The sequence below is a fragment of the Filicampus tigris genome, chromosome 16, assembly GCF_054856515.1.
Source record: "Filicampus tigris isolate MCC_2025a chromosome 16, RoL_Ftig_1.0, whole genome shotgun sequence".
NCBI classification, from domain to species: domain Eukaryota; kingdom Metazoa; phylum Chordata; class Actinopteri; order Syngnathiformes; family Syngnathidae; genus Filicampus; species Filicampus tigris.
Window position 1 is genome coordinate 3,420,470 of NC_141232.1, and position 26,457 is coordinate 3,446,926.

The 26,457-nt window shown below is 45.6% G+C and overlaps 2 protein-coding genes across 2 annotated transcripts; both read right to left on the reverse strand.

Annotated features, from left to right (window-relative positions):
- Positions 1-1,283: 1,283 nt before the first annotated feature.
- On the reverse strand, positions 1,284-17,472 carry LOC147134111 (myosin-8-like). Its single transcript, XM_086055677.1, has 38 exons — positions 17,272-17,472; positions 16,984-17,127; positions 16,754-16,910; positions 16,189-16,216; positions 15,983-16,097; positions 15,814-15,906; positions 15,066-15,129; positions 14,707-14,805; positions 14,535-14,638; positions 14,298-14,436; positions 14,099-14,217; positions 13,876-14,025; positions 13,215-13,385; positions 12,598-12,904; positions 12,449-12,516; positions 12,124-12,211; positions 11,947-12,064; positions 10,989-11,112; positions 10,783-10,919; positions 10,362-10,617; positions 9,640-9,882; positions 9,380-9,556; positions 9,157-9,302; positions 8,678-8,768; positions 7,961-8,350; positions 7,768-7,894; positions 6,972-7,090; positions 6,547-6,743; positions 5,697-5,880; positions 4,839-5,004; positions 4,632-4,756; positions 4,209-4,517; positions 3,887-4,090; positions 3,609-3,734; positions 3,364-3,534; positions 3,124-3,228; positions 2,947-3,042; positions 1,284-2,312 (listed from the first exon to the last, which is right to left on the reverse strand). The coding sequence occupies exons 1-38, from the start codon at positions 17,470-17,472 to the stop codon at positions 2,169-2,171; spliced, it is 5,802 nt and encodes a 1,933-aa protein (XP_085911803.1). The 3' UTR covers positions 1,284-2,168.
- Positions 17,473-22,798: 5,326 nt separating this feature from the next.
- sco1 (synthesis of cytochrome C oxidase 1) lies at positions 22,799-26,355 on the reverse strand. The gene is made up of 7 exons (XM_086055356.1): positions 26,067-26,355; positions 25,585-25,698; positions 24,961-25,051; positions 24,615-24,812; positions 24,003-24,095; positions 23,321-23,436; positions 22,799-23,036 (listed from the first exon to the last, which is right to left on the reverse strand). The coding sequence occupies exons 1-7, from the start codon at positions 26,220-26,222 to the stop codon at positions 22,902-22,904; spliced, it is 903 nt and encodes a 300-aa protein (XP_085911482.1). The 5' UTR covers positions 26,223-26,355; the 3' UTR covers positions 22,799-22,901.
- Positions 26,356-26,457: the final 102 nt, after the last annotated feature.

Genomic DNA, 26,457 nt, shown 5'->3' on the forward strand with positions numbered 1-26,457 from the left:
ACTGCAATCCTGGGCCAAGGTTAGCAGCACGCCTTGTTTCCAAGTTAGAGGTTGACGGCGTGTCGGCCGGGAACACATGCGGGCCGCATTTAGCCGGGGAGAGTGTGGGAAACCGAAGCTCTTGGCACGAGGAGCGCAAAGTGGGGACTACGAGTGTGAACAACAGTGGCGGCCCCTCCACTTGGTTCCTGGACTTCAGTGGGGACTTCGCCTTAATCCAACTCTTAATACCGCCGCTATGACGTCACAATTATAGAAGCCATGAATACTGTACAAAACGTACAATTATTAATTGTGTTACTTAATGTGTGCAGATGGCAACGGATGTGTTTTGCTACTCAAAGGTGGATGTAACAAGAACTATTTTGACCAGCGATCAAAGGACGGAAAGACGGCGATGTCATTGAGGGGCCAGCTCTCTGGCTATGTGAGGGCGAATTTGGTTAAAGAAACAGTCCCATTGCTAATTTAGTTGGAAGTTCCATGGGGCAACACGACTGATTGTGAAGGCCCTGGGCAGACTGGCATAACATGGCAACACATCGAGGCTGAGACCTGATTAGATGGCAAAAATTGAACGTCCATTTACATGTAGGCTCCTGGAAGCAGTGCATCACAACTGAACCAACAACTTTATTTATGTCCGTGCGTCCGCCTGCTCTTGATCCTGGCTACGCGACGCCAGCGAGCACGCTGACAGGTCGCCGGACGGCGACTTGCTCATCTTGGACGCTAAAAACCGTCGCCACTCGCTCACCCGCTCCCTGCTGACAGACACAGGTGCTCGGCCGTAACTTTAACTCTTGGTTTGGCATTCCTCACACGCTTTCACTTTGGCACTTGAGATGTAGTGTTAATGATGCTGTGACGGCACATATTCACCTGAAGTGAACCCCTTTTTAAGCGTTCGCTATGCCTGTTGCCCATGCAATTTTTTAAAAAGAAAATGCTACAAATATGGTGGCCACTTGTCCCGTTGCTAGTTAAAGTTCCATTGTTTTAAAGTTTATCATCACTTTAACATCCACGCTCATTATGAAATGCGCTTTATAAATAAAGTTGCGTCGTTTTGTATACTGTATTTCTGTTAGCCCGTCTATACGGTGCTTCATATCAAATGTTAGCATTAAGCTAGTAGACCATAGGTTGGTGTTTATACATACAATACTTAGTAGTAGAACAAGTAAACAGCTTGCAGCAAGCGTGCCGTGCGTCTTATCGGGAGAACCGGAGAGAAGAAATTAGTGGCGGTTACATCAAGATTCTTGGTACAGCACCTGGAAAAGTCTTTATTGGGGATAAACACCAGCAAAATGCCTTCATCTTTGTGGAGCCTATTCAATGTGGAGAGCACAAGTTTGGCGAACATGTTTGCTGTTGTAGTTTGTCATGTAATAGAAACAAATACAATGCAGTACATAAACCACTGCAAATTACAACCACATCAAAAAAGTGAACATTTTAATCTTCTGACAATCTCTCTGCAGATAAGGTTTATGACATTGCAGGTGTAACTAATGAATTGAGATAAATACAGATTCAATATAAATGCCTTCCAGGGGACATATGTGAAAATTAAAGCAAAAATCTTTTGCTATCCGAAAATGTAAACGAGCCCTTTTTCATTTTAGTAACGTTTATGAATTGTACTCACTTACATGATACCCTCTCGCGCACAGATGAATGACATGAAGATTTTTCGAGCCACGGCCATATTACACTGTGTGTAACACTATCAAGTCAAAAGGTAAGCAGAGCTGCACTGAGGTTTGTTGGATGCACAAATTTAGCTAACGTGGCAGGAGAGGTGTCCTGCAGCAGCTGCTTGTCAGTGTTTTCATTTTGTTTTTGTCTGTTTGGCTCTTTGTCCCATTCATAAACGGCTGACATCAGAGACTTTGGCTCTCCTTGCCCACATGCCGTGGCATTTCAGTCCCTTCGCTGCTCCACTTTTTTGTCATCTCCCTCATGCAGCGGTGCGCCTGAAGCTCAATTGCAACTCAAATTTTAGCTCGCGAAACAAAGCAAAAAAAAACAAAAACAAAAGTCAACCAAGCTGCATCTCGTAACTTGAAAATCTTGTAAGTCACATTACCGTTGTATTACACGCCAGTTTCACCGCATGAACACGACTTGTACTTGGGTAGAGTAGCACATTAGGCGTCATTTTACTCCACTTTCCCAACAATGTCGCGACTCTTGGCTCGTAGTTTATTCAACTGCGACTCGGCGACGTCCGCTCGTTCCTCGGCCGCCTCCAGCTCGTGCTGCACCTTCCGGAACTTGGTCTGCTGGACACTGGTTTGTTCTTCCTAAAGAACAAAGGTGACAAAAGTATTCAAACGCTGTACTTGTACTTGTATCAAAGAAAAAAAAAATACTGATTCAACTCCTGTACTTAAGTAAAAGCAAAACAGTACAGACTTTGAAGTGTAATTAGTACAAAAGTGAAATTGTATTCTGTCAATTATCTACAATTCAGTGAACCTCCGTCAAGTCAAAGTAACAAAAAAATTACTTTGGCACCATCATTTTGCCGTCAAGGAAACATGTTGACGTGAGTTGAGGAGTTTCATTTTAGTCTAAAGTCGGGCTTTGACACCATCTCGTGGCATCTTGGTGTCAAGGAACTAGGTTGAAGTGAATTGCAGAGGTTTATCTCGGCAAAAGTAATGCTTTGCTGCCGTCTTGTCACATTATGCTGCCATGGGAATATGTTGAATTGAGTTGATCTGTTTGGGTTTTTTTTTTGCCATCTTGTGGCAAACCTTTTTGAGTGGGCATCAATCACTAGCGGATTTTCGCTATTTGCAGCTAGGCACAAGACGACCACAGTTCCTTGACACCAAGAAGCCACGAGATGTCACAAATGTAATACTTTTGTTGTTTTGGCTTGAGCACAAAAACTGCAAATAATACAATACAATTTTATTGCGGACTACTCACCGCCTCTTCACTCTGCCGTTTGTAAGCTTTGACTTTCAACTGCAGCTTGTCAACCAGATCCTGAAGTCTGGCCACGTTCTTCTTCTCCTCTTCTCCCTGGAACAGATGCGGAAGGACGACTGTTACGGTTATTGTGTCCTTGGACCTTCCACTCCACACCCAGGGTGACCTTCTGACCTGAAATGTCAGCTCTTTAATCTTCCGCTCGTATTTGCGGACTTCTTTCATGGCCTCGCTGCCACGTTTCTGCTCCGCCTCCAATTCCTTTTCCAAGTCGCGGACCTAAAGAAAAAGTCATTCATCTGTTGTTGGGTTTTTTTGGCTGCAAATAATGGGGGATAGGTTCGCCATTCCCCCCAGGGGAGCTGCTGTACTTTGTTGTTTTGTTACGTTTATTTGTGGTATACATTTCCTTACCCGGTTCTCCATCTTCTGAAGCGCCTTCTTCCCACCCTTCATGGCGAGACTTTCAGCCTCGTCCAGACGCTGCTGCAGGTCCTTGACCGTGACCTCCAGGTTCTTCTTCATCCTTTCCAAGTGCGCGCTGGTGTCCTGCTCCTTCTTCAGCTCCTCGGCCATCACGGCGGCCTGCGTGAAGCGATTGCCAGCTGTTAATCATATCCTGGCGTGAGCGACAGAAAGGCTGGCGGAATTGACTGTACATCTGCGATGGCTTTCTTGGCCTTCTCATCGGTGTTCTTCGCTTCCTGGACCGTGTCCTCCATCTCTGACTGCAGCCGAGCCAACTCGCTCTCCATCTTCCTTTTGGAGTTCAGGAGGCCTGTGTTCTGCATTTTAGCATTGGTCAGACGTCTACTTGGACCACTCGCAGAACTCGCTATGGATAGTGGCTCGGAGGTGAAATAAAGTTGATGCAGTGTGCGGACAGAAATGAAAATGCCACCGAGCGTATTGGAGCTAACTGTCTTGCTGCCCTCACCTGCGAGCGTAGCAGCTGAGCGCTCTCGCTAATGTCCCTCGATTCCTGTTCAGCCAGCTTGCGACTTCGTTCCGCTTGCTCCAAAGCCGCCATCAGCTCCTCCATCTCCGTTGTCATCAGACCATTACGGCGTTCTGCGATGGCCAGTTGCTCCTTGATGTCCTCCTGGCTGCGGAGAGCTTCATCCAGGTGGACTTGCGTGTCCTCGAGCACACACAACAATTGTGGTTCTACATTGGCGAATTCATGTCATTTGTTTCTCCGGGGAAAATGAGTCATAACCTCGGTCATGGATGTGATTCAACTCTTAAGTCATGCAAACCTTCAACTGGGTTTGGAGGCTCCTCGTTTGCTCCGTGACCTCAGAAGCTCGGCGGGTAGCTCGGCCGAGCTGAATCTCCATCTCGTTGATGTCCCCTTCCATCTTCTTCTTCAGCCGGAGGGCGTCGTTGCGGCTGCCGGACTCGGCTTCCAGGGCGCTCTGCAGGGTGTCCACCGTTCTCTGGTGGTTCCTCTTCAGTTGCTCCATCTCTTCGTCTTTCTCGGCTACCTTCCTGTCAACCTCTGATTTGATTTGGTTCAGCTCCAGTTGAAGGTGAAGGATTTTGGTCTCCTCGTGTTCCAGAGACGACTGCAGGAAGAACAGAAACTAAGTCGAAGAACAGATACTGATGGGGAAAAAAAAAAGAAAGACTCAGGTAAAAAGTAGTGATTCAACTTAAAAGTAAAAAAATTAGGCACAAACCTCAACCTCTTCAAGTGCCGTCTGAGTGTCTTTCTTCTCCTGCTCAGCTTGCTTTGCACGTTTCTCCAGCTCGTGCGTTATTTTAGCCGACTGTCCGATGTTGTCGCTGATGTCTGAGATCTCCTCTGCGTGATAGAATAAGAGGAAACGTCACTACATCCCCACAACTCAAGAGAAGATGATTCTGTGACTGTGTTTCACTCTTACGTTGAAGGTTTTTATTATCTCTCTTCATGCTCTCCAGGTGCTCTGAAGCCTCTTCGTATGAATTCTTTAGTTTGAAGAGTTCAGTGCTCAGAGCTCTGGACTCTCTTTGAGACACTTCCAGATCCAACTGACTCTCCTCACACTTCTGCTTCCAGTCAGACAGGACCTACAACGTTAAGAATTAGCCGGCCTTATCCGGAAAGATGGTCTGGAGGCAAGCTGGACTCTGAAAGTCCCTTTAGGAGCCAGAAAGAACGGACAATCCTCTGTGGACAACAGTGTTGAAATGTTGACAAAGAACACCACTGGCTTTAAAGGGGGAAATCAACCTAAACATATTTTTTGCAAGAATACGTTCTAATGCAAGGGAACAACCAATCACAGCTCGCCTGTTTTCTAAAGCTGAGCCGTGATTGGTCGTTACCTGAGTCCTGGGTGGTTGTGATGTCATTTTCAGTCGACAGAAGTGACAAAATGGCCGGCTTAAAAACGAGTGGATTAACGCTTATTCCACAAATGCAAAATTGATCAGAATGCCGTGTTTCAACTAGTGGGTTTGCATAGAACATATTCTTGACAAAAAATATGTTTGGGTTGACTTCCGCTTTAAAGAGCTGTGAAACAACCCATCTGCCATACGTCAAGAGAGCGAGAGAGAACGTTTACAACATTACTTAGACCTTACATAACAATACCCTGACATCTCTCGTCCAAAGGTTGCCTCATTCCGAAGAACAAGAAAAAGGAGAAAGACGGAAGAAGAAGAAGAAGAAGGAAGAGGAACAAGTTAGAAGAAGCAGCCTAACCGCACCCCCAGGTCTGTCATTTCCGTCTTCATCGCGTCGGAAGGCCACATACCTTGTCAAAGTTTCTCTGTTTCTTATCCAAGATGGCATTGGCTGCGTTTGCCCTTTCCAGCTCCGCAGCCAGGTCCTCCACCTCAATCTGTAGCCTCTGCTTGGCCTTCTCCAGGGACGCACTTTTTGCATTTGCCATCTCTGTCGACTCCTCGGATTCCTGCAGCCGCTGGACCAGCCTCTTCCTGTGGAAGATTTGGAGGGGAGCAACCAAGCATTAATCCACCCATCCATTTTCTGACTCTTATCCAAGGTTAGAGAGCTCCGGACAGTCTGCAGAGGACACTCATTTCAACAGCGTGAGCTTGTGATCTTGTTTTTGCTCGTACAACCCATAGTTTGTGACCGTAGGTGAGGGCGGGAACGTCAATTGACTGGTAAAATCGAGAGCTTTTCCTTGAGGCTCAGCTACTTCCTCACCACGACTGACCGGTGCAGAGTTGACATTACTGCAGATGCTGCACTAATGCGCTTGTCAATGTCCCGCTTCTTCCCTCACTAATACTTCAATTCTTTAATTTGGGGCAGTTGTCTCATCACCATCCATCTGCTTCACACTCAGCTGCAAACCATTCCAGCGAGAGTTACCGATAACGGCTTGATGAAGCCGGCAAAACCGCATCATCCTCAAAAAAAGTAGAGACGTCATACTGAAGCCATCAGACCGGAGCCACTTGAGCCACTTGACGGAGCAAACTTCTGTCTATAAGGACCATGATCGGAATTGTTGACAAAGGGCAGCCTTGGCTGTGTCCAGCCCCGACTGGAAACAAATCGGGAATCGCTATCGATGATGGAGTATGCAAATCAGAACCTAGCATTGTTTGAAAAAGCAAAAGCCTGGTCCTTACTTGGCTTCCTCCAGTTCCTCGGTGCGCTGTATGGCGTCGGTCTCGTATTTGCTTCTCCAATGGGCCACATCGCTGTTGGCCTTGGAGAGGTAGCGTTGCAGTTCGGCTTTGGCCTCCTGTTCCTCCTCATTTTGCTCCCTCAGAAGTTCGCAGTCGTGACGGGAAGACTGACAGCTGTGCGTCAGGGTATTTTTTTCCTGAAAAAAGAGAAACAAACAGCACCCTGGTGTGCCTTCTCCAAACGGACTCCGGAAGACAGTATGCAATTCAGTTCAATTTTATAGTGGTATCTTGACTTTGTTCCTTGACCATGGTCATCATTTTTGGAATTTTCACCATTGAAATGAATTGAAATGCCATTCATCTGGTTTAGCCCGCCCCAAAAAACACAACCATGAACAACTGAATGACTGCATGACACAAACCTTAGCTTCTTCATCCAGAAGTCTCTTGAGCTCTTGAATCTGTTGACTGCTCGTTGCTTTGCTTCTGTTCATCAGGTTGAGCGCAGCTTCCTTCTCCTCCAACAGCCGAGAGAGTTCACCTACCAAAACAACAAAAAACATAACTTGGATTCTGTACTCATTACTTATAAGAAAACAGGTCAGCCGTGATTGGCCGTTGCGATGTCATTTTCAGTTGACAGAAGACAAAATGGCCACCCCCAGAGATGGCTAAAAACGAATATACTTATATTCTTATATTACACAAACGCAAAATGAATCAGAAAGCCGTGTTTCAACTAGTGGGCCTGCTGTGAACATATTCTTGAAAAAAATACGTTTGGATTGATTTCCGCTTTATGAAGTATTTAATTTTCCGACAGATGTTTAGTTTCACTCCCTTTTTTCAACACAATTATCCATACTTTCTACTCCAAAATGGGCTTGTTAATTTGTTATCCTCTGTGATGACGACACAATGTAAAGAAAACGTAAATAGAGAGAGGGAAGGTCAACCGCGAGTAATTGAGCCCCCCCCCCAAAAAAAAACATTTACAATTGACTATAGATGCCACAATATGGTGGCAAAGCTAAATGAAACTCCTCATCTTCACTTCAACATAGTTCCTTGGCACCAAGATGGTACTTAAGTAATGCTTTTATTCATTTGGCTTGAGTACAAAAAGCCAAAAAGTGCTGCTCCTTTTACCAGAGCGCGTATTTGACCCAAGTATCTGTCCTTCTCTGAGTACTTGTGACACCCGTGCCTTAAACTGACCATTCTCCATCTGCAGTCGTGCGTTGGTGGTGGAGGAGTCACCGAGTGCTCTCTGGGCTTCGTCCAACTTTGTCTTGTACTCGCTACTTTGCTCTTCAAGGTTGCGGCAGGTCTTCTCCATGTTGGACTGGAGCGTTGAACTTTGTCAGCATCTTCCAGCACAGGAAACCTCTCACAAAGCGCCGTCTCTTACCTTGCTCTTCACAACGCTCTCCACGTGGCTCGCCATGTCCTCTATCTCCATCTTCAGTTCGCTTTTGTCCTTCTCCAGCTTTTGCTTGATTCTCTGCAGATTGTCGATCTGTTCTCCGAGCTGCGCGACGCTGTCCGCCTGCTTCTTGCGCAGAGCCGCGGCGACGGCTTCGTGCTGCAGGGTGGCCTCCTCCAGGCCACGCCGCAGCCTCTGCAACTCTGTCTGCCGCTTCTTGTTCATCTCCACCTGAGCGGCGGTGGCTCCTCCGGCCTCCTCCAGCCTCTCACTGATCTCCTCCACCTCCCTGCAGAGATCCGAACTCTGCTTCTCCACTTTGGCCCTGCCGGAGCGCTCTGATTCCGTTTCTTCCTCCAGCTCCTCTATGCGAGCCTACGGAAAACGTTGGGTCCAATCTCGCATCAATGATGAACACTTTTAGAACGCACTACTCACGAAAAGTTTATAATGTGGGCTATGGGGTGAAATTAAAATGCTGCTTGTTTGACCTTCTCTTATTTTTGGGAATGTGCAGCTGTTCAATGTTTGAGTACTGATTGCACAACTTGTCATTCTTTAACATGACGAATGCATTCAAAAGTTGTTTCAAATGAGTTTCTCCTGCAAAGGTTATAGTGCATTTTAGGGACATCCCTAAACGTCACCCCAAATATCCCAAACCTTTTGTGAGTAGCATATGTGGACTGTCTGCAAGCAAACCTGCAGTTCTTTGATCTGCTTTTGCAGCTGTGTGGCGAGTGCTTTCTCATCCTCCACTTTGTACTGCAGGTTTTTGATTTCCAAATCTTTTCTGAAAAGAAAAGATTTAAAAGATTCAAAAGGTTTAAAGGATTTTCCTCAGGTAGGAGCTGACACTGGCATGTTAGCAACTTTGTTTAGCTTTGCTAGCAGCACGTGCAGTTCATCTAACGTCATGTCTCCTCTTATATAATAATTTACCGAGAAATCTTTGCTTATTTGATTTAAAAATACGCAAGTCTTATCTTAGAAAAAAGGCTCATTGTCAGATATCACCTCCCACGGCACGTTTACAGTTCGGCAACCCCAAATTAACATGGTCTTAAGTGACTATTCTGTACATTGTTATATGGCGGATCCAGTCAAAAAACAAGAGAGCATATCTCAAGGGGTTCCTCCTAATAATAAAGAATTGACATGTACTCTATAAGACATTGTACTTATTGAGTCTGTCCTCCATCTGCTGCCTCTCATTCTCCAAGTCCACGAAGCTCTCCTGACTCAGCTTCAGGTCTCCCTCCAGCTTTCTTTTGGATCTCTCCAAGTCAGCTCTCACTTTCTTCTCCTGCTCCAGTGAGCCCTCCAGCTGATGGAGACAAAGCACTCCGCAGCTCAGTGACACACCAACGAGGAGCAGACCTGCACAATTTGTTTGGAACCTACGTTGTCAACCTGTTGCTCCAACTTCATCCTTGTCTTCATCAGAACGTTGACTTTATCCTCCTCAGCCTGGAGGTCGTCACGCACCTGCTGGTGGACCTCCTGCAGGGCTTTATACTCCTTGGAGGACTTAATCAGGTTGTCCTCCAGCATGGTTACCTCTTCCGTCAAGTTCTTGACCTATAAAACAGAAGAGGAAATGTCTGAGCTGCAAACTTCATAGAAGATGTGATCTCCGGGGGTGTTTGACAGGTATTGGTAACCTTGTTTTCAGTCGCATGTTTCTCCTTCTCGACTTTGGCAATGATCAGCTCCAGATCGTCGATGTCCCGTTTGAGCTCCGAACTTTCATCCTCCAGCTTCCGCCTCCTTGCTGTCATGTCCGCATTGATCTCCTCTTCCTCTTCCAACCTCTCTGAGAATTCCTTGACTTTAGCCTCCATATGAATCTTGCTCTTGATCAGACCTTCACACCTCTCCTCCGCGTCGCACAGGGTCTCCCGTTCCTACAGTGCGAGATTTAGTTGGAATTTTTGTATTTGCGTTACTGTCTACCAAAGGCGGGAATACGTCACATATAGTATCTCCAATTCATAAGTACAGTAACACATTTTAAGCAAGTCCCAAGTTACCACGGCAAAAAATCAGCAATTCCAGCGGAGTTCACACTAAATGTCAAGCAAGTGGAGTCAAGTCATTACTGAGGTCAAGCAAGTCATAAATCAAGTCATATAATCTTGCTCAGGTGCACATTCACATACTGTGTATTAGTTTTCATTCTATCTGATGACCATCAAGTCCAAATGAAGGCCGGGCTTTTTTAAGTTTAGCCACGCATGCTCTGAGTGTGCGCAAATTTGCCAAATTAAGTCTGACTGTAGTCAGGTCATGTGACTGGAGTCTCCCAGCTCTGCGGTCGACCTCCGTTAGCTTTATGAGTTTTACTTCAGATGTTTCCTGAAGTGATCCCTATGTGTTGACATACTGCTTGGATTTGAAGGTGAAGGTCATTCTTTTCTTGGACGAGGCCCACGGTTTTCTCCTCCAGCTCTTTCCTACGAGCCTCGGATCTGGCCAGGTCCTCCTTGAGGCGTGAAACTTCCTCCCTCAGACTCTGCATCTCCTTCTCGGCCTCGGCGCACCGCAGCAGAGGTTTGATCTTGAAGAAGAGCCTCATCCAAGGCCAGTTCTTCACGTTCATGAACGAGCGGATGTTGTACTGGATGATGAAAACCGAGTCTCTGGAGAGTGCAGACCGCGCACAACATTTTAGTAGCAAACAATTCACTATTTTTGCACGGGTGGACGCGCATCAGCAACGGTCAAGGTTGATGGATTGTGGCCATTCGGGGTTGTCACGTTTGGGTACTTTTATAAACAGGGAAATGAGTGCCTCTCTCAAAAACCTTTTCTTTGCCATCTCCTTGAGCCTCAGCCTGGTGACGTAACCTCTGGCCACAGCCTGGATGCGGGTCATCAAGACCGCAAGACGCTCATCCCTCATCTCTTCAAGGAGACCCAGAAGGCCCGCTTTGAAGAAAACCTGTAGGGAGTTAAGGGCATCATCACTGGAGCAAAAGAAGCACCACTGGCAAAGCTTTCTGACGAATACCTTTGTGTATCCAAATCTGTACTGGGCGTGGTCCACGTCGATGGAAGACAGCAGTTTCTCGGACGCCTTCTTGCTATCCATGAAGTGTCCCTCAGGGATGGCGCTGGCATTTAGAATCCTGTACCTGCCATAAAAGTACAGTGATGATTGTTTTTCTTGGGATTTGACAATACTGTGTTCAGACGTTATTTGCAGGAGCTAGAGAGCCAACCCTTCTGTGAATTGCAAAAATCCACAATGTTGATGACCCCCTAACAAGGTGTGTTGACTTTTTATTGTCAGTGCTCGATTCTCAGGAGACTGAATCGATTGCAACTGGACTGTTTTGGTTGTCTTCGAAGATGTTTCACCTCTCATCTGAGCAGGCTTATTTAGTTCATTCACATAGGCCAGATAGGACAGGCAAAATGACAGGCGTTTAAGCGGAAGTCAACCCAAACATATTTTTTTTCAAGAATATGTTCCCAGCAGGCCCACTAGTTGAAACACGGCATTCGGATTCATTTTGTGTTTGTGGAATATAAGTGGAGCAGCAAAATGCACTCGTTTTTAGCCATCTCTGGGGGCGGCCATTTTGTCTTCTGTCGCCTGAAAATGACATCACATCTGCTCACGACGACCAATCACGGCCGACCTGTTTTCTGAATCTGACCCGTGATTGGTCGTTGTGAGCAGTTGTGGTGTCATTTTCAGTTCACAGAAGACAAAATGGCCGCCCCATAGAGATGGCTAAAAACCAGTGGATTAACACTTATTCCACAAACGCGATATTTATCAGAATGCCCTGTTTCAACTAGTGGGCTTGCATAGAACATATTCTTGAAAAAGAAACGTTTGGGTTGACTTCTGCTTTAAGAATGTATGGGAATGAGGTCTCATCTTGCCAACAACAGTCCTTTGTTTGGTGGAAGGTATCCCACGCACAGGGGTCACTGTATGATCATAACAGATGTGCTACCTCTGTCTGAAGTCTCCATAGAGGATTCTACTGGGGAATCCCTTCCGACAGATCCTGATTCCTTCTAGTACTCCGTTGCAGCGAAGCTGATGCAGAACCAGATGGTGGTCCATCGCCCCTGTGAGGCCAATTCCGGCGTTAGCTTGTCTTCACACGGACAAACTTAATCGTCCTTACCAGGAGTCTTTGTCTCATTGGGGATGATGCACCTGACAAAGTGTGGATGTGTGGACCTGAGGTTGGCCATCAGCTTGTTGAGATTCTCCTGCGGGAAGTCAACAATGAAGAAAAGAACTAATGTGTGATTAGGTTAACTGAATTGATTTTGAATTAACAATTTTCAGCACAGCAACTGGATGAACTCTTTATCAAATTACAGCGGTACCTTGACTTGCTCATAAGTCGAAAAACTTGTCAGTAGGGACACTTGTAAGTGAAGGTCACTGCATCTTTTTTTTGGGGGGGGTGGGGGGCTTCCACTAATGTCCTAAAATCGTATTACCCTGAAAAGTGCAGAGACTGTCTGGAAAGATGAAGCCTTTTTCTTGGCGCTTTTCTTGCTTCCATCAGCTATGAGGACAAATGGACATGTGACGGAGTGGACTGTGTTTTGGTTGAAATGTTTTTGCGATTCACTGGCAGAGAACTGACCATCGGCTGAGGCGTATGTCGCAAAGAGCTGGGAGAGCAGCTTGACAGATGCTTTTTGGTAGAGCTGCACCACGGTGTCGTTCAGCGGGTCCTTGTTCTTCTCCAGCCAGCCGCTGAGGTTGTAGTCCACCGTACCGGCGTAGTGCATCAGGGAGAAGTGAGCCTCTGACTTTCCTTTGGAAGGTTTGGGCTTCTGGAAGATGCTGCTCTTGCTCTGGTGTTGGTCGTAAAGTTTGTTCTTGAAGGACATGTCCGTGGCCTTTGGAAACATGCACTCCTCCTCCAGAATGGAGAAGATGCCCATTGGCTGCATGACGGAAAGTTGACAAGATTCTTTGACATGTTCATGTTATGTTCGCATAACGGGCTTTCCGAAATACTTGGGTGATTCCACCGTTTCAGATGATTTTTGGTTTATTTTGACAGCTCAATTCCTCTTTTACAGAGGCTATAAATAAGGTCCACGTCCTAGTACGCTCTTTGTCCGTACTAGTAAGATATTCGTGCGCACTAGTAAAACGATTCGGGTGCACTAGTACAACAACTTGGGAAAACCGAAAATTAAAAATCAACTATGTGATGAGGGTTGGATAGAAAACTGATAAGATGTGATGGACCTTCTCAATGAGCTCGATGCAGGCTGCCAGGTCCAGGCCAAAGTCGATGAAGTCCCATTCGATGCCTTCCCTCGTGTACTCTTCTTGCTCCAAGACAAACATGTGGTGGTTGAAGAACTGCTGAAGCTTCTCGTTGGTGAAGTTGATGCACAGCTGCTCCAGACTGTTCATCTGAATTCAACAGCAGTACTTCATCAACAATGAGAATAGGACAAGTTGGACAACTATGAATGTTTGTAAACAATAGGCAGGGGGTGGCAGAACGTGAGTAAGTCACGCTAACCTGAAGAGATCCAGAGTCAAAAACATTGTTGGTGTTCTGAAACTGAATCCATGACAAAATTTGTTGTGTTTGGGGTTGGGGCCACCAGATACAGTATACTTTTATCCACAAAGGTCGAATCGAGGACTCAACTGGATTTTTCTTATTTGTTTGAGACGTTTCACCTTTAATCCAAAAGGTTTCTCCGGTTTTAATTTTTATGTGTGGAGTCAACTCAGCACTTATTCCAAAAAAGAAGGCTAGCAAAACAGAAATGCCCCGCGCCACCAAAGAATTACTTTGTTCAACCTATTCCCCCCATTTTCTCTATGACTCATGGCTTTTGTCACCCGGAATAACTTGTGACATCATGGCGAATTGTGAATTGCGTGTGGTTACCTCAAAAATTTCAAACCCTGCGATATCCAACACGCCAATAAAATGTTGCCTCGGGAGTTTGGTATCAAGCTGCCGATTGATCCTGGTGACCATCCACATGAAGAGCTTCTCATACACGGCCTTGGACAGGGCACCCATAGCGTTGTTCACCTGAGAACCGTGGCAGGACATCAATCCAGGTGGGTTTGTGATCATTTGACACCGAGAGAATGTGGGAGTATACCTGTTGAGGCGTCTGGCCTTTGGTGACATACTCATTGCCGACCTTCACTCTGGGATTGCACAGAGCCTTGAGCAGGTCGGCGGAGTTCAACCCCATGAGGTAGGCAACTTTGTCAGCCACTGTGGGATGTGAGATTACATCCAGTCAATCCCGTGGTTATTTGGCATTCTTCTGACGGAAGAACTCTGTCACACTTTACCCTCTGTGCCGTCAGGTTCAGCTTGTTCTTCGCGCTGCTTCTGCTTGAACTTCATGTTCCCGTTATGCATCACAGCTCCAGTCAGCTTGTAGATGCCGAGCTTCTCCTCCGCATTGAAGCCCAGGATGTCAATGGCGCTCTGGGGGAGACGGCGGCATCAGGTTTAGGACGTACGATTCTACCGGTTAACACCTGGCGCGTGACCAAAAGTGCATGTGACAAAGTTTCCAAACCGACATCTGTGGCCATCAGCTCGTCGGCGTCGTCGATGCTCAGCACGCTGATCTCGCCTTGGCTGATGAAGGGATAGTCAAAAGGATTGGAGGTGATCAACAGCATCTCTGGAAGAGGCACAACAGCAACTTGATCTTCACCCGATCACAGCTCATCATCCAAAGTGAGTCCCTACCGATGAGATCAGGCTTCTTGTTGGACATAATCTGGTAGAAGATGTGATAGCTCCTCTCTGCCGGCAGCTGGAAGGTCACCCGGGATTTCTCCAACAGATCTAAATGGGAGATGCGAACAAACAACAACGTCGCTTGTTCCTCCTTTTGTCCGCTGAACCACATTGCTCTCTTTGTATGTGTTGCTGCTCCATGCGTGTTAAAGTAACAGGTGTTTGGAGGGTTAGAATCACCATAACGTCTATGCTGATTTACTGGACGTTAAGACGACTATGGGGTTGGGCATTATACGTTAGAATTAAAATAGCAATGAAAGGGGCTTCACTCTATTAGACTTGAAGGACAATGAAAGCTAACGTACATGTTTCGATATCAGCTGATGCCAACTTGCCCTTTGTCCCAAAGTGGATGCGGATAAATTTCCCCTGCAAAAAGATTTCAAATAATCATTTAGCCTTGCTGTAATCACTAGTGATGTTTGTGATTTATGGAATATATCTGTGCTACCTGAGTTTGAATTTCAGTTTACGTTTTTACTGTTTTTTTTTGTTGTTTTTTTTAAGTTGAACATTTTTATCAATTTTTTTTGGAACATTTTTTTTTTTTGATGAGGATTTTTTTTGAGGGGGGGGGGCAGATTTTAGGTTTTGAATTTTTATGATAGTTTTATTTTAGGTATAAAGTTTTTTTAGATATTGAATTTGTGTAATGTAGATCAGTGTTTCTCAATTTTTTTGGAGCCAAGGCAAATCTCTCACATCGGAGAGAAAATCACGGCGCACCACTTAGCAAAATGATTCACAAAATGTATGTAAAAAGGGTTATCTAACATCACTCATTTAGTTGAACAGCATTTCATTATTCTACCTTACTATACGTAGTTGGCATAGATAAATTAACCCCCCAAAAGGTTATTAGAATTCTTTTTTTTTTTTTTGGTCAAAATAATTGACATTGGCACACCTGGAGAGCTCTCACAGCACACTAATGTGCCACGGCACACTGGTTGAAAATCACTGGTGTAGATGAATGAAAGGTTTTTGACATTATTGAAGATTAGAGTCACATTCTGACATGATCCAGATGAAACAGGTGGAGTCGGAGCTCACAAATCGAGAAGAGTTGTCATTCCTCACGGTCTTGGCATTCCCAAAAGCTTCCAGCAGAGGGTTGGCTTGGATGATTTGATCCTCTAGTGTTCCCTGGCAGTGAGGACATGGAACTCAGCCCGCATTCGTGAACATCCTTAGTCTATCTGTCAATTTGAAAAGGCTTCACCTGTACTTTGTCAGGAAGTTGCTCCTTCTTGCTGGAGTCTCCCATTGATGCAATTGTTGCAAAGTACTGGATCACTCGCTTGGTGTTGACTGTCTTGCCCGCGCCAGACTCGCCTCTAACACCACAGAGACAATGAGCACACCACCGGAAGTCGGCAAGGGGGATGTTTTTAGACAAGATTGTTGACAAAATTGTGCATAACTCACGTGATGAGGATGGATTGATTCTCTCGATCTGTAAATCGAAAGGACGGATAGAAGAGATTTTTAATTTCACTGCAGTCGACAAATTGCTAGATCATGCAGAGTTACACTTTTTTTTTAAAATACACTTTTTTTTAAGTATTCCTTAGCGCCTGTTCTCACGCTCTTGCTGTCAACAAATGGAATACTATCGTATAGCATCACTTTATGGAACTGAAAAGAAGACTCTCGCTCACACAGTTCTCCAAGTAAGAGGTAAAGTGTGCTTCAAGCTGTCAATTTGTCACTCCCAGTTGAAAACTGACACATTAAACCAAAGACAATAAAACGTGTATTAGTACTAAACCAGATCATTTCACCTAGCCAAAGTCCACTAGCTTCAGGTTAAGACGCAATGTGAAATGCCATAGATGGGCTAATGTAAGTTAGCATAGATGTTACGGTATTTCTAAACCTTAAAAAAAAAAAAAAGAAACACACCTAACACACACGGAGCAGAAACACTTCCAAACAGAGTAAACAACAATATTCACAGTCACATTGCCAAATGTGTTTTGATGGAGTTCACCTGTGAGCATGTACTGGTAAGCATTGTCAGAAATGGAGAAGATGTGTGGGGGAGCCTCCTGACGCTTCCTCCCGCGATAAGCCACAACCACTTCGGGGTTATAAACGGGCAACCACTTGTACGGATTGACAGTCACGCAGAAAAGACCAGAGTACGTCTAGGGTTAGGACAGGACAAAAGATTAGCACCGCGTTGAATAAATTATTTGCTCAAATGGCGCCTGTCCTCACGTAAATCATCCAGGCGGCGTATCGCTCCTTGAGGTTGAAGAGCACGGCCGGCTCGTGCAGATGCGTCAGACGAGCCATGTCCTCGATTTTGTCGAACTTGGGCGGGTTCATAGGTCGAAGGTCGTCCTGGTGCACCGTCACCACCTGAACACAACAACGATGCAGTCTTGAGACATCCTCACTTCATGGAAGTGATTTTATGTTTTTGATTTTGTTTGTGGGTTTACTGGCGGCCAGTCAGTGTTTAGTCCCCTTAGGGAAGGGACTAAAACCCCATAATAGTCGTACCCTGCCGCCGTCCGTCTCCACCGTGACACTGCTGCCATTCTGGCTCTTGATCTTGCCCTTGGCGTACTCGTGCTTGGGGTCGGGCACGAAGACGGCCACCTTGGCATCGAACGGCATGTTCTGGGCCGCGATTTGTTCCCGCTCCGTTTTGCGCAGGTAGGGGGCAGCCACCCCAAATGCTTGCATCTCGGCGTCGCTCATCTCCTCTCTCGGATCGCTTGCGGGTTAGGCGAGAGGAAAAATGTTAGACACTGCTCACGAGAATTTGAGATTTCTGGTTGCGTTTTACACTTTATGCCTAATATGAAGATAAATTATGCATGTCGTGCAGATACTATTTCTGACTACATGGGGGCAACATCCTCGCATTCTACACTGTAGCATCTGTGACTTTTGCGTGTGAATTTGCGCGTGTGTATCCTTTAAAAGGCGGGGCCTAGTGAGTGAAGTTGGGGTCGGCGAGTGAGAGTGTAGAATTGTTGGCTTATGATAAGTGGCTAACCATTAGCCAGTGTGAGTGCTCTGGGCGTCACTTATGTGAATTTGCTGGCTTTGTGTTGATTTTCTTAACATTTGTTCAGTTACCGTTCGTTTAAATGAGTGGTGGTAGGCTATGTTAAATTAGCTAACAATGTTTGCTCTAGCGAAGGTGGGCAGTTGTGTTTCGTAGTTGACAGGTTGCATTTTCTTTTCTTTTGTGAAGTGTGAAATGAACCCAAACTTGCGCTTATTGCTGCCTGGGATGATCCGTGATATGGTGAAAAATCAGCAATATAAAATTCGATACGTACGATTTAACAATCCGCGATGCGGTGAGACAGTGAAAAGCCAACCGCGATATTGCAAGGGTCATTTTTTCCACATGGTCAGGAAACTTGACTTCACTCCAAAGCATCTCAACCAAATGATAACATACTCACGCGAGCGCTGTGTGAAGAAGTCCCGAAGAAGTCGTGAAGGTCGTCGTAATCACAAGCCTCCGGCAGTCGCCTGCGTTTCGCAAGCCACGCCGCTTTTATATGGGATCCTCGCCTCTTTGTCAGCCTTCCTCTGCTATATTTGGAGCACAACTATGTGCATTTTCTCTATGTTTAGCCAGCGTGTGTCACTTTTAAGCACTTTAACCCTCTGCACCCCGCATTAAAAAGCAATGAACACTCCAGGGCCCCGGCTTACAGGCCTCATTTGGGGGGCTCACGAGAGATTAGGCCGTCGTTTGGGGCGTCACTGTGAAAGCCAGACAGAGAAGCTGGCCTGGTGGCCGGCAGTTATTCACTGATTGCTCATGGCGTTGGCTTCTGATTGGCCTAAGCCGCCCAAAGACGACCGTCTGAACATGTTGGTCACCGCGACATGTCAAACGCACATACGACCAACCAGCGAGCGGTCATCCCAACAGATCCTGATTATTACCAGTGCGCCATTATTAGTGCCGCAGTACTGCCTTGATTTACGATTTTAATTTGTTCCATGCCTGGGGTCCTAACTCAATGTAATTGCATATCAAATCAGTTTGAAATACCATTCATCCATTGGAGCCCTCCCTTTTCGGCGTTATCTGTTTTTAGCTCAGTTTTATATCAAAACAAAATACACAATCCCCCCCCCCCCCCAACCTCTCCTCTGTTATATGCTGAAAACTCACCAATTTTCAGTTTGAATTGAGGTGCTTCATTTGGACTTGGACTTGCCTTGGTGCCATTTTGTTGCCAAGGAACAATGCTATAAAAATGAGTCTGGCTTTAAATGACACGTTAGATGACATGATGTTAAATGACATGATGCTCGATGACACGATCTTAGATGACGTTAGACGCCAAGCGGCATGATGTTACAGTAGATCTTTGGCGATTTCCATGACATGACATGACATGATGTAAAGTGACATGATGTTGTGGTGGGAGGGGAGTGACAGACACTAAGTGGCTGTCATTCAACTGGTCACTAATGTCACTTGAAGGTCTGGTGACAGCTGCAATGACTGTGCCGCTCACAGGCCAGACCTCCTTTTACACTTTTGGGAGTCACTTTTACTTTATCTTTCTTTCTTTTTTTGGGGGGGGGGGGGTACAATTTAGAACTCTGATTTGTTCTGCCGCCCGTTTATTTTGGGTGTAATTCTACTCTTGGCCAGTAGATTGTGGCACACTATTTTGTTTGACACCATGTATTTGAAAGAGTGAAAACAGGAAGTATTTCAAGCTCAGCCTAGTTTTTGTTGAACATTATTGAATGGCAAATCCTGTTTGATCCCGCTTTTTACGCCTACAAAAAGCGACGGCTGTTGGTCCATTGAATAATGTATGAATTTGGGCATGATTATTGATGTATATTGTGAGGTGATAAGTTCGGTAGTTTGGGAAAAGAAACAGAATTTTTTTCTTCTTTTTTTTTTTTTTACTGTGCACATACGAAACATAGGGATCTGTAACACTACATTGAAATTGGACCAAGTACAGTACCTAAGTATTTGTACTTGGTTACTTCCAAGCAGTACTGCAAGTGAGTGGCATGTGAACCCATTGAGTTGACTGTTCTAACGACTGGAGCAACTTAGACGCAGAATGCCTGGCAGACAGTGAGAATGACTTTTTCAAAGGCAGCGATTAGTTCAGAAGTCAAAGCGCTCCATGTCGGGTGGCGGCCGAAAAGGAGAATGTTTGCGTTACTAATCCGCCTTCCAAAGGGGGAACGTAGCAGCTGCGCAGCCTGTCGGGTTATTTTAATACTTCAGCACTGGAACGCTAAGAGGCCTGGAAACTTTCTTTTTTCTTTGTTTTTGCATCAGAATTCCTGGCAGATGTTTTTTTAGAAACAATGATACCGCTATACAGAGATAAGAGTTAGCAAACAGGAAGTTAGATGAAAAAGGAAGATGAGATGAGAAAGTGAAGATGTAATCTGGTCCAAACGCGTTGGATTGAAGAGTTGACCAGTTGGCTGGGGATCCCACCCTTGTGATGATGTCGTCACATCACACAAGCAACCTGTGACATCAGCGCTTGAGTGGTTCAAGCCAAACAGATTGGTCACGTGACCACTGTTGTCGAATATTAAAGATGTTGCGCATCACCACCAAAGGGGTTGTGTTTGTCTGTTTGTCTACTGGCTTCTTGCACTTGTTAGCTCAAACGAGCTCCATTGTTTTGTTGCCATGTTGGTGAGACACAAGAAAAGAAACTTCTGCCAAAATGTCAGACTTGTCCATGGAACACAAAGAGCGTGACTGCCTTCAGCAGGTTTATGACGAGGTCTTCTCCAGCAAGTGCTACAGCTACAAACTTCTCAGCGTCTTGGGTGAGGGACGCTTCGGAATTGTGGCCAAGTGCTTCAACCTGAACACGTCGGATCGCGTGGCCATCAAGCTTCTGAAAAGATGTAACATGAACAACTTCCAGCAGGAGGTGCAGGCGCTGCAGAAGATCCGCTTTCTGGACAAGAACAGGAACAGCTTGGTGAGGTTCATTGAACACTTCATCTTCCAGGACTTCCCGTGTCTGGTTTTTGAGATGCTGGACAAGAGCCTGGAGGACCTGATGGCGGATAGAAACATGACACCGCTCAACCTCCACCAAATCCGACCGGTCACTTCACAGCTCCTGATGGCGTTTGAGGCCCTGCAGGCGTTAGGAGTCACTCACACGGACTTGAAACCAGACAACGTCATGCTGGTAGACCACAAGAAACTGCCCTTCCGAGTCAAGCTGATCGATTTTGGCTTGGCGCGACCAATCATGTCGGTGCACGTGGGTATGATTCTGCAGGCCGAGGCCTACCGAGCCCCGGAGGTGACCCTGGGTCTGCCCCTGTCTGAGGCCATCGACATGTGGTCTTTGGGATGTACCGTCGCATATCTCTTCTTTGGATTCGATCTCTTCGATTGCTCGTCTCTTCGAGGGAGCATGGAGACCATTTGTCAGCTCCTTGGTCAGCCTGCGGATCATCTCCTCAATGAGGCCAAGTACAGCAGCGACTACTTCACCGTGGACGAGGACGAGCGCTGGACGGTAATGTCTGCAGGCACCGAGCCGGCCATATCTCGATTTAATCTGGATTTAGGCTCCTCGTTTGAAGACCTGGCCATGAGGTTCCTACAGAGCAGCTCCACTGTGGAGTATGACGACTGGCTCAAGTTTGTATGTCTCCTGAAGTGGTTCCTGAGCGTGGATGCCGGAAGCAGAGCAACGCCCAGACAAGGCCTTAACCATGCTTTCGTGACCATGACTCACCTGACGGACGACTGCGCCTACAAGGAGACCACTCTTGCACGCATGGCCGTTGCACCTGTTGACGACTACATCACCGTCAGAGGCAGTGATGAAGGTTACGGAGACGAGGAGCCTGATGGTGCGGAGGAACTCTATGGTGAGGATGAACCTGGGGAAGACGCTCAAGGCAGATGGGTTGACGGTCAGGATGTGGTTCTTCTTGACGGGGTAAAAGACCTTGGAGGAGTAGAAGACAAAATAAGTGAGACCGTATACTTTGATGTTGAAGATGAGCTCGGATGGTTGGACGCTGATGATCTGGTGTTTCTTGACAGTGAACGAGCCCAAAGAGTTGTGGACTCTCGTGGTGGGGAAGTGGAATATGGTGGTGAAGAAGGTCGTGTTGGGTTGTTGGGTGCCTGTAGTGTGAAGAACCTCAATGGAAACCCTGGTGAAGTGGTGGACATTGATAGTAGCAAAGAGACGGGTGGGGAAGCGGATCTCTGTGATGTGCACGACCCAGGTGGAGTTTTGGGCCTCGAAGGTGAACAAGAGCTAGGTGGGCTGGTGGAACCTGAAGATTCAGAAGTAGACAACAATAAATCAGCAGAGAATGATGATGGTGAGGATGGAGATGTTGATGACATTACTGAGTCTTTGATGAAGAAGAAAGAGGCTTCGCTTCCTGATCAACAGAATGGAACCAATTCCAAAGTCAAAGCCAGGAGGTCTCGGAATCAGGAGAACTCCAGGAGTGTCTTTGCCAACTGCTTACAGATGTGATCTTCTCTATTAGAGTCATCTGATATGAACATGGACCTTCCTGATGTCATGGCGCCAGTCCAAGCAAACTGGGAGGGCGAAGCTGCTGTTTCTTTTTTTAAATGACATTGCCTTCATATTTGTTGTTATTTTATAACCAATCAACGGTTACCTTTCAAGCAAGTGCTGATCATTTGATTTACATAAGAAACATGATTTTGCGTATCGTCGCTGTTCTGTGAAAAACTGTTACAGTATGTCCATTTTTTGTATTTTTCTCATTTTCACGTGAATGGTGTGTCTGCGTTAGACATCGCATTAACGTTGACATTTTTAAAAGGTTTTTCACAGGACAGCGACGATACAGGGGTACCGAAACTTACAAACTTCTATGTGATTTCCAATTTATGAGCCGTTTCTTGGAAGAAACTGTTTGCATTTCCTTTTGGGCCAAAACGTATGTTGCAAGCAAGCGTCAGATAATCCACCGCTTGAGATCACAATCTCAGCAAGAACATCACACCAGACGTCAGCACAAAAGACGAGGAGTCAGCTCGGAATTTTGATAAATATCTTTTCATTTTCAAACCAACAACAAGAGCCACTTTTGATATTTGTTGTTGTTGTTCCAGATGTTTGTTTGTCCTGTGTGGCGTCCAATCACTTCTCCGTCTTGTACTTCCTCATGTGAGCCGCGATGCCATTGGAGATCTCCACGTTTCTTTTGTTCTGACCAAAATAGTCCACAAACTGTCCGTCGGGGCCGACCAGGTACATGATGATGGTGTGGTCCACCTGACAAATGCCACAAACCACAAACATGACAAACGCCACCACAGACGGAAAAAGGAGACAATTTCCCCACTCAACAGCATATCCTTGATATCCATCTTTAAGTCCATACTAGTACACTCTTCGTCCTCACTATTAAGGCAATTCATAGCACTAGTAGAACAATTAGGGCGCACTAAATGTTTCCGCAACTAATGTCACTTTTGGCCTACTAGTATGCAATTAACTAACTGAGGAAAGCCGTTTGGTGCTGAACCATCTTTCCGTGATTGTTTGCGGTGACTCACGATGTAGTCGTTGTCTTCATCTTTGGGTCCTTGACTGTAGTAAACTCGGTAAGCTCTCGACACTTGCTCCACTTGAGCCGTCGTCCCCGTCAGGCCAATCAGCTTCGGAGAAAACTCTAGAAAAAAACGTGAAGAACAAAAACAAAGTGTTGACGACCTGAAAAGCTTCCTTTCAAACAAAGGTTTAACACAATCGTCGTAGGCAGAACAGTCGAGCCGGGATTTCTCAGTGACGTCATGTCTGCTGTGACAGTTTGTGGGAGTTGGGTTGGCCAACCGTGTGTGAGCATCTGGACTTGAGTTGTGGCCTACAGCAGCTCCACGTCAGTGTCAGTTTCTATTTGTGTTTTGACTGTATGTTCAATAAACAGCGACTGTGGCTCTCCTTGCCCTCATGCCAGGGCCTTACGGTACCTCCATTGCTCCAGTTTTTTTCAGTTTGTATCCAAAGATTGCTTGTTATTCAAGGCAAGAAACCGGACCAAGTGAAAGCTTGGAACTGAAAAACTCTAAAGCCAAGTTACCACTGTCCTTCTCCTTTAAGGTTTCAAAGCTTCTTTCTTGACAACACGCATCCATCTGTAATGTTCCAATTTTTAACACTGAGCATCATCTCGCATCTTCTTCGTTTCAGTTGAATTGTTTATCTGTGGCGGGTCACGTTTCTCACACAACGGCGTACCTTTGACGTAGGCCCCCATGGCCTTTGGGGTGTCCCTCTCAGGGTCAATGGTGATGAGGATGGGCGTAAGATCGGGAAGAGACTTGATTTTGTCTGGATAAAAAAAAAAGAAAAAACAAAGGGATCATTAAGTGATGGCTCAGAACCGCCTACAAATGCTCCTGGAGCACGAGTACAGTGAATACCTGATATCCCCGTAATATTCAGCAATTGTTTATGGGTTTGTACTGTCCGAATTTAGAGTTTAGCACATTTAGTGCAGTACTATGTCGTGCCGCAACAACATACCAGGCAGCACTGACCTCTACTTAAAGTGATACAGCTTGACCAAGAGCAAGAAAAAGAGGCAGAGACAGTTTTACATCTGTGATAATTTCCATTAGTTAGTCAATGGTATTTCACATTATATGTTAGCATTAAGCTAGCAGACTTCCGTCCGACTAAATAAAATGGCTTGGTCGAACATTTTCATATTTAAATATAAAATATCTCAGGTTTTAACCAATGGTGGGTGGGTATGGAATGTACACATAAACCCAAACACACACACATCCACACGCGCACACACTCTCCCCGTAGTGATATACGGGGTTCACTGGCGGTTTTATTTACCAATTTCGTCCACCACCTCCATCATCTTCTCCAGCTCGTCGGGGCAGATGTCAGGACAGTGTGTGAAGCCGAAGTAGATGAGCACCCACTGGCCCAGGAAGTCGTCACTGCTCACCGACTTCCCGTTGTGGTCCACCAGTGAGAACGGTCCGCCCAGCGCCGGTCGCCCGATCGACTTGTTGCGCTCTTTTTCCATCACTGCGACCCATTGCATCGTTGGGGACATATGAGTGTGAGGCTTCAATGCTCTTCTTTAATTCTGTGCTACCTTGACTTACAAGTTTAATTTGTTGTGTTACCAAGCTTGTAAGTCAAGGTACGGGTAAACGTGTACTTGGTAGCTTACATTCTTCTTTTTCATTCTTCAAGTATTTCATCCCGCCGAGCAGAGCTCCCCCGATGGCAAAGGCTACTGCTAAAGATTTCCAAGTGACGGGCTTTACAGGAAAAATTCACACCATTATTTCAACATTTCCAGGCTACTATCTCAATTGTTAATGTGTTGAATCAAAGACAGTGAACCCCTGTTCTCACTGCGTTTTTTTTGCGAACGCACCTACCCACGGAGTGACTTTTTTTTCTATAGCTTTTTATGTTAAAATAAATACTGTACAGTACAGTATTGAAAACAAAAAAAAAATATTGATCAAAATGCAGTAAAAATTCAATATCATTCATGCAGTCTCACTAGACCTTCATTCTCTTGGGGTCTGACTGGCTGCTGGTACCGATAAACCACTCATTCTTGGATAGAACCATTTCATCTTCATTTTGACTCCAAGCGTTAATCACCTTCAAAAACGTGCAAATGTAAACATTTAAAGCATGTAGCAGGGAGAAAACAATAAAACGAAACCGTTTTTGCTTTGATAAATGAGGGTTCACTGCAGACATTTTACAGAAAAAGCAGTACCCCTAAATGCTGGAAAGTTACTTTTATCAAAAAATAATTACGAAAGAATAGACTCACCCCGGACTTTTTGGGTTTGTCCCGCGGAGGTGGAGGCGGAAGTGTGGAAAACCACTTGACGCTTTGCGAATGTTGACTCGTTGCTAAGCAGGAGTGCCACTGCCTCTCATTCACCTGTCAATCAATTTATGGATGAGGGAGCATGATGGATTATCTGACATGTTCACCTGTCAATCAAATTAACAATGAAAATTATATTATATTATTATATTATATATATCTTGAGCACATGTTGGCTATAATGCCACACTACAGTACTATCAACAAAAAACTGAACTGAGGACACTAAGGCATTTAATACACTGAAATTGCATTGACTATGTAATTAACAGCCTCGACATTGTGCCGTATAGTTGTAAAGCCACAGCAAAAGACATTTTGTTCCAGAAATAGCACTCTGGCACCGTCAATCGAGAGCAGATCACGTGTTCAGCATTAAATTGACACTTTTCTGAATGGACTTTGGTGGTGAAATAACCTACTCGGCAGCAGACGCTCGTCGGCGGCGGTGGCAGCGTGCGCATTGGTCCGTTGTGTATCCGTGCGAGGCGGTGGGTAAATGTGACGCTTTGTAAGACTTTAAAATCACCGCCAAACCGCTTGCAGCTCAGTCGGTGGATCAAAACACTTAGCGACATCTTTCATTAAACCTACAAGTTTACAAAAGGTGACATAAGAGAAACCGGAACTCGTCTTGTAACATTGCTGCTCTCAGATCAGATATTTGAAGCGCCAGAGGCCAAGATAGACGCTACGACTGATCTCAGGTAAGCGAAGGAAACGCGGAAGTGGTGTCTTCTTCGTGTAAGTCACACGTTTAACTTTCTGTGCTGCCCTCTGAAGGATGTAAAACTAACTACCAATACTAATTTA

Excerpts from the sequence above, each read along its gene's own strand:
- LOC147134111 (XM_086055677.1), bottom strand. The coding sequence starts at position 17,472 with ATGAGCGACGCCGAGATGCAAGCATTTGGGGTGGCTGCCCCCTACCTG. Across the intron at positions 6,744-6,971 it reads TTCTGGATGAAGAAGCTAAG|GAAAAAAATACCCTGACGCA; the intron begins GTTTGTGTCATG and ends CTCTTTTTTCAG. Across the intron at positions 4,757-4,838 it reads AGATAATAAAAACCTTCAAC|AGGAGATCTCAGACATCAGC; the intron begins GTAAGAGTGAAA and ends TCTATCACGCAG.
- sco1 (XM_086055356.1), bottom strand. The coding sequence starts at position 26,222 with ATGTCGCTAAGTGTTTTGATCCACCGACTGAGCTGCAAGCGGTTTGGC. Across the intron at positions 25,052-25,584 it reads ACAAACCCAAAAAGTCCGGG|CCCGTCACTTGGAAATCTTT; the intron begins GTGAGTCTATTC and ends TTTCCTGTAAAG. Across the intron at positions 23,437-24,002 it reads CATGGGGGCCTACGTCAAAG|AGTTTTCTCCGAAGCTGATT; the intron begins GTACGCCGTTGT and ends GTTTTTTTCTAG.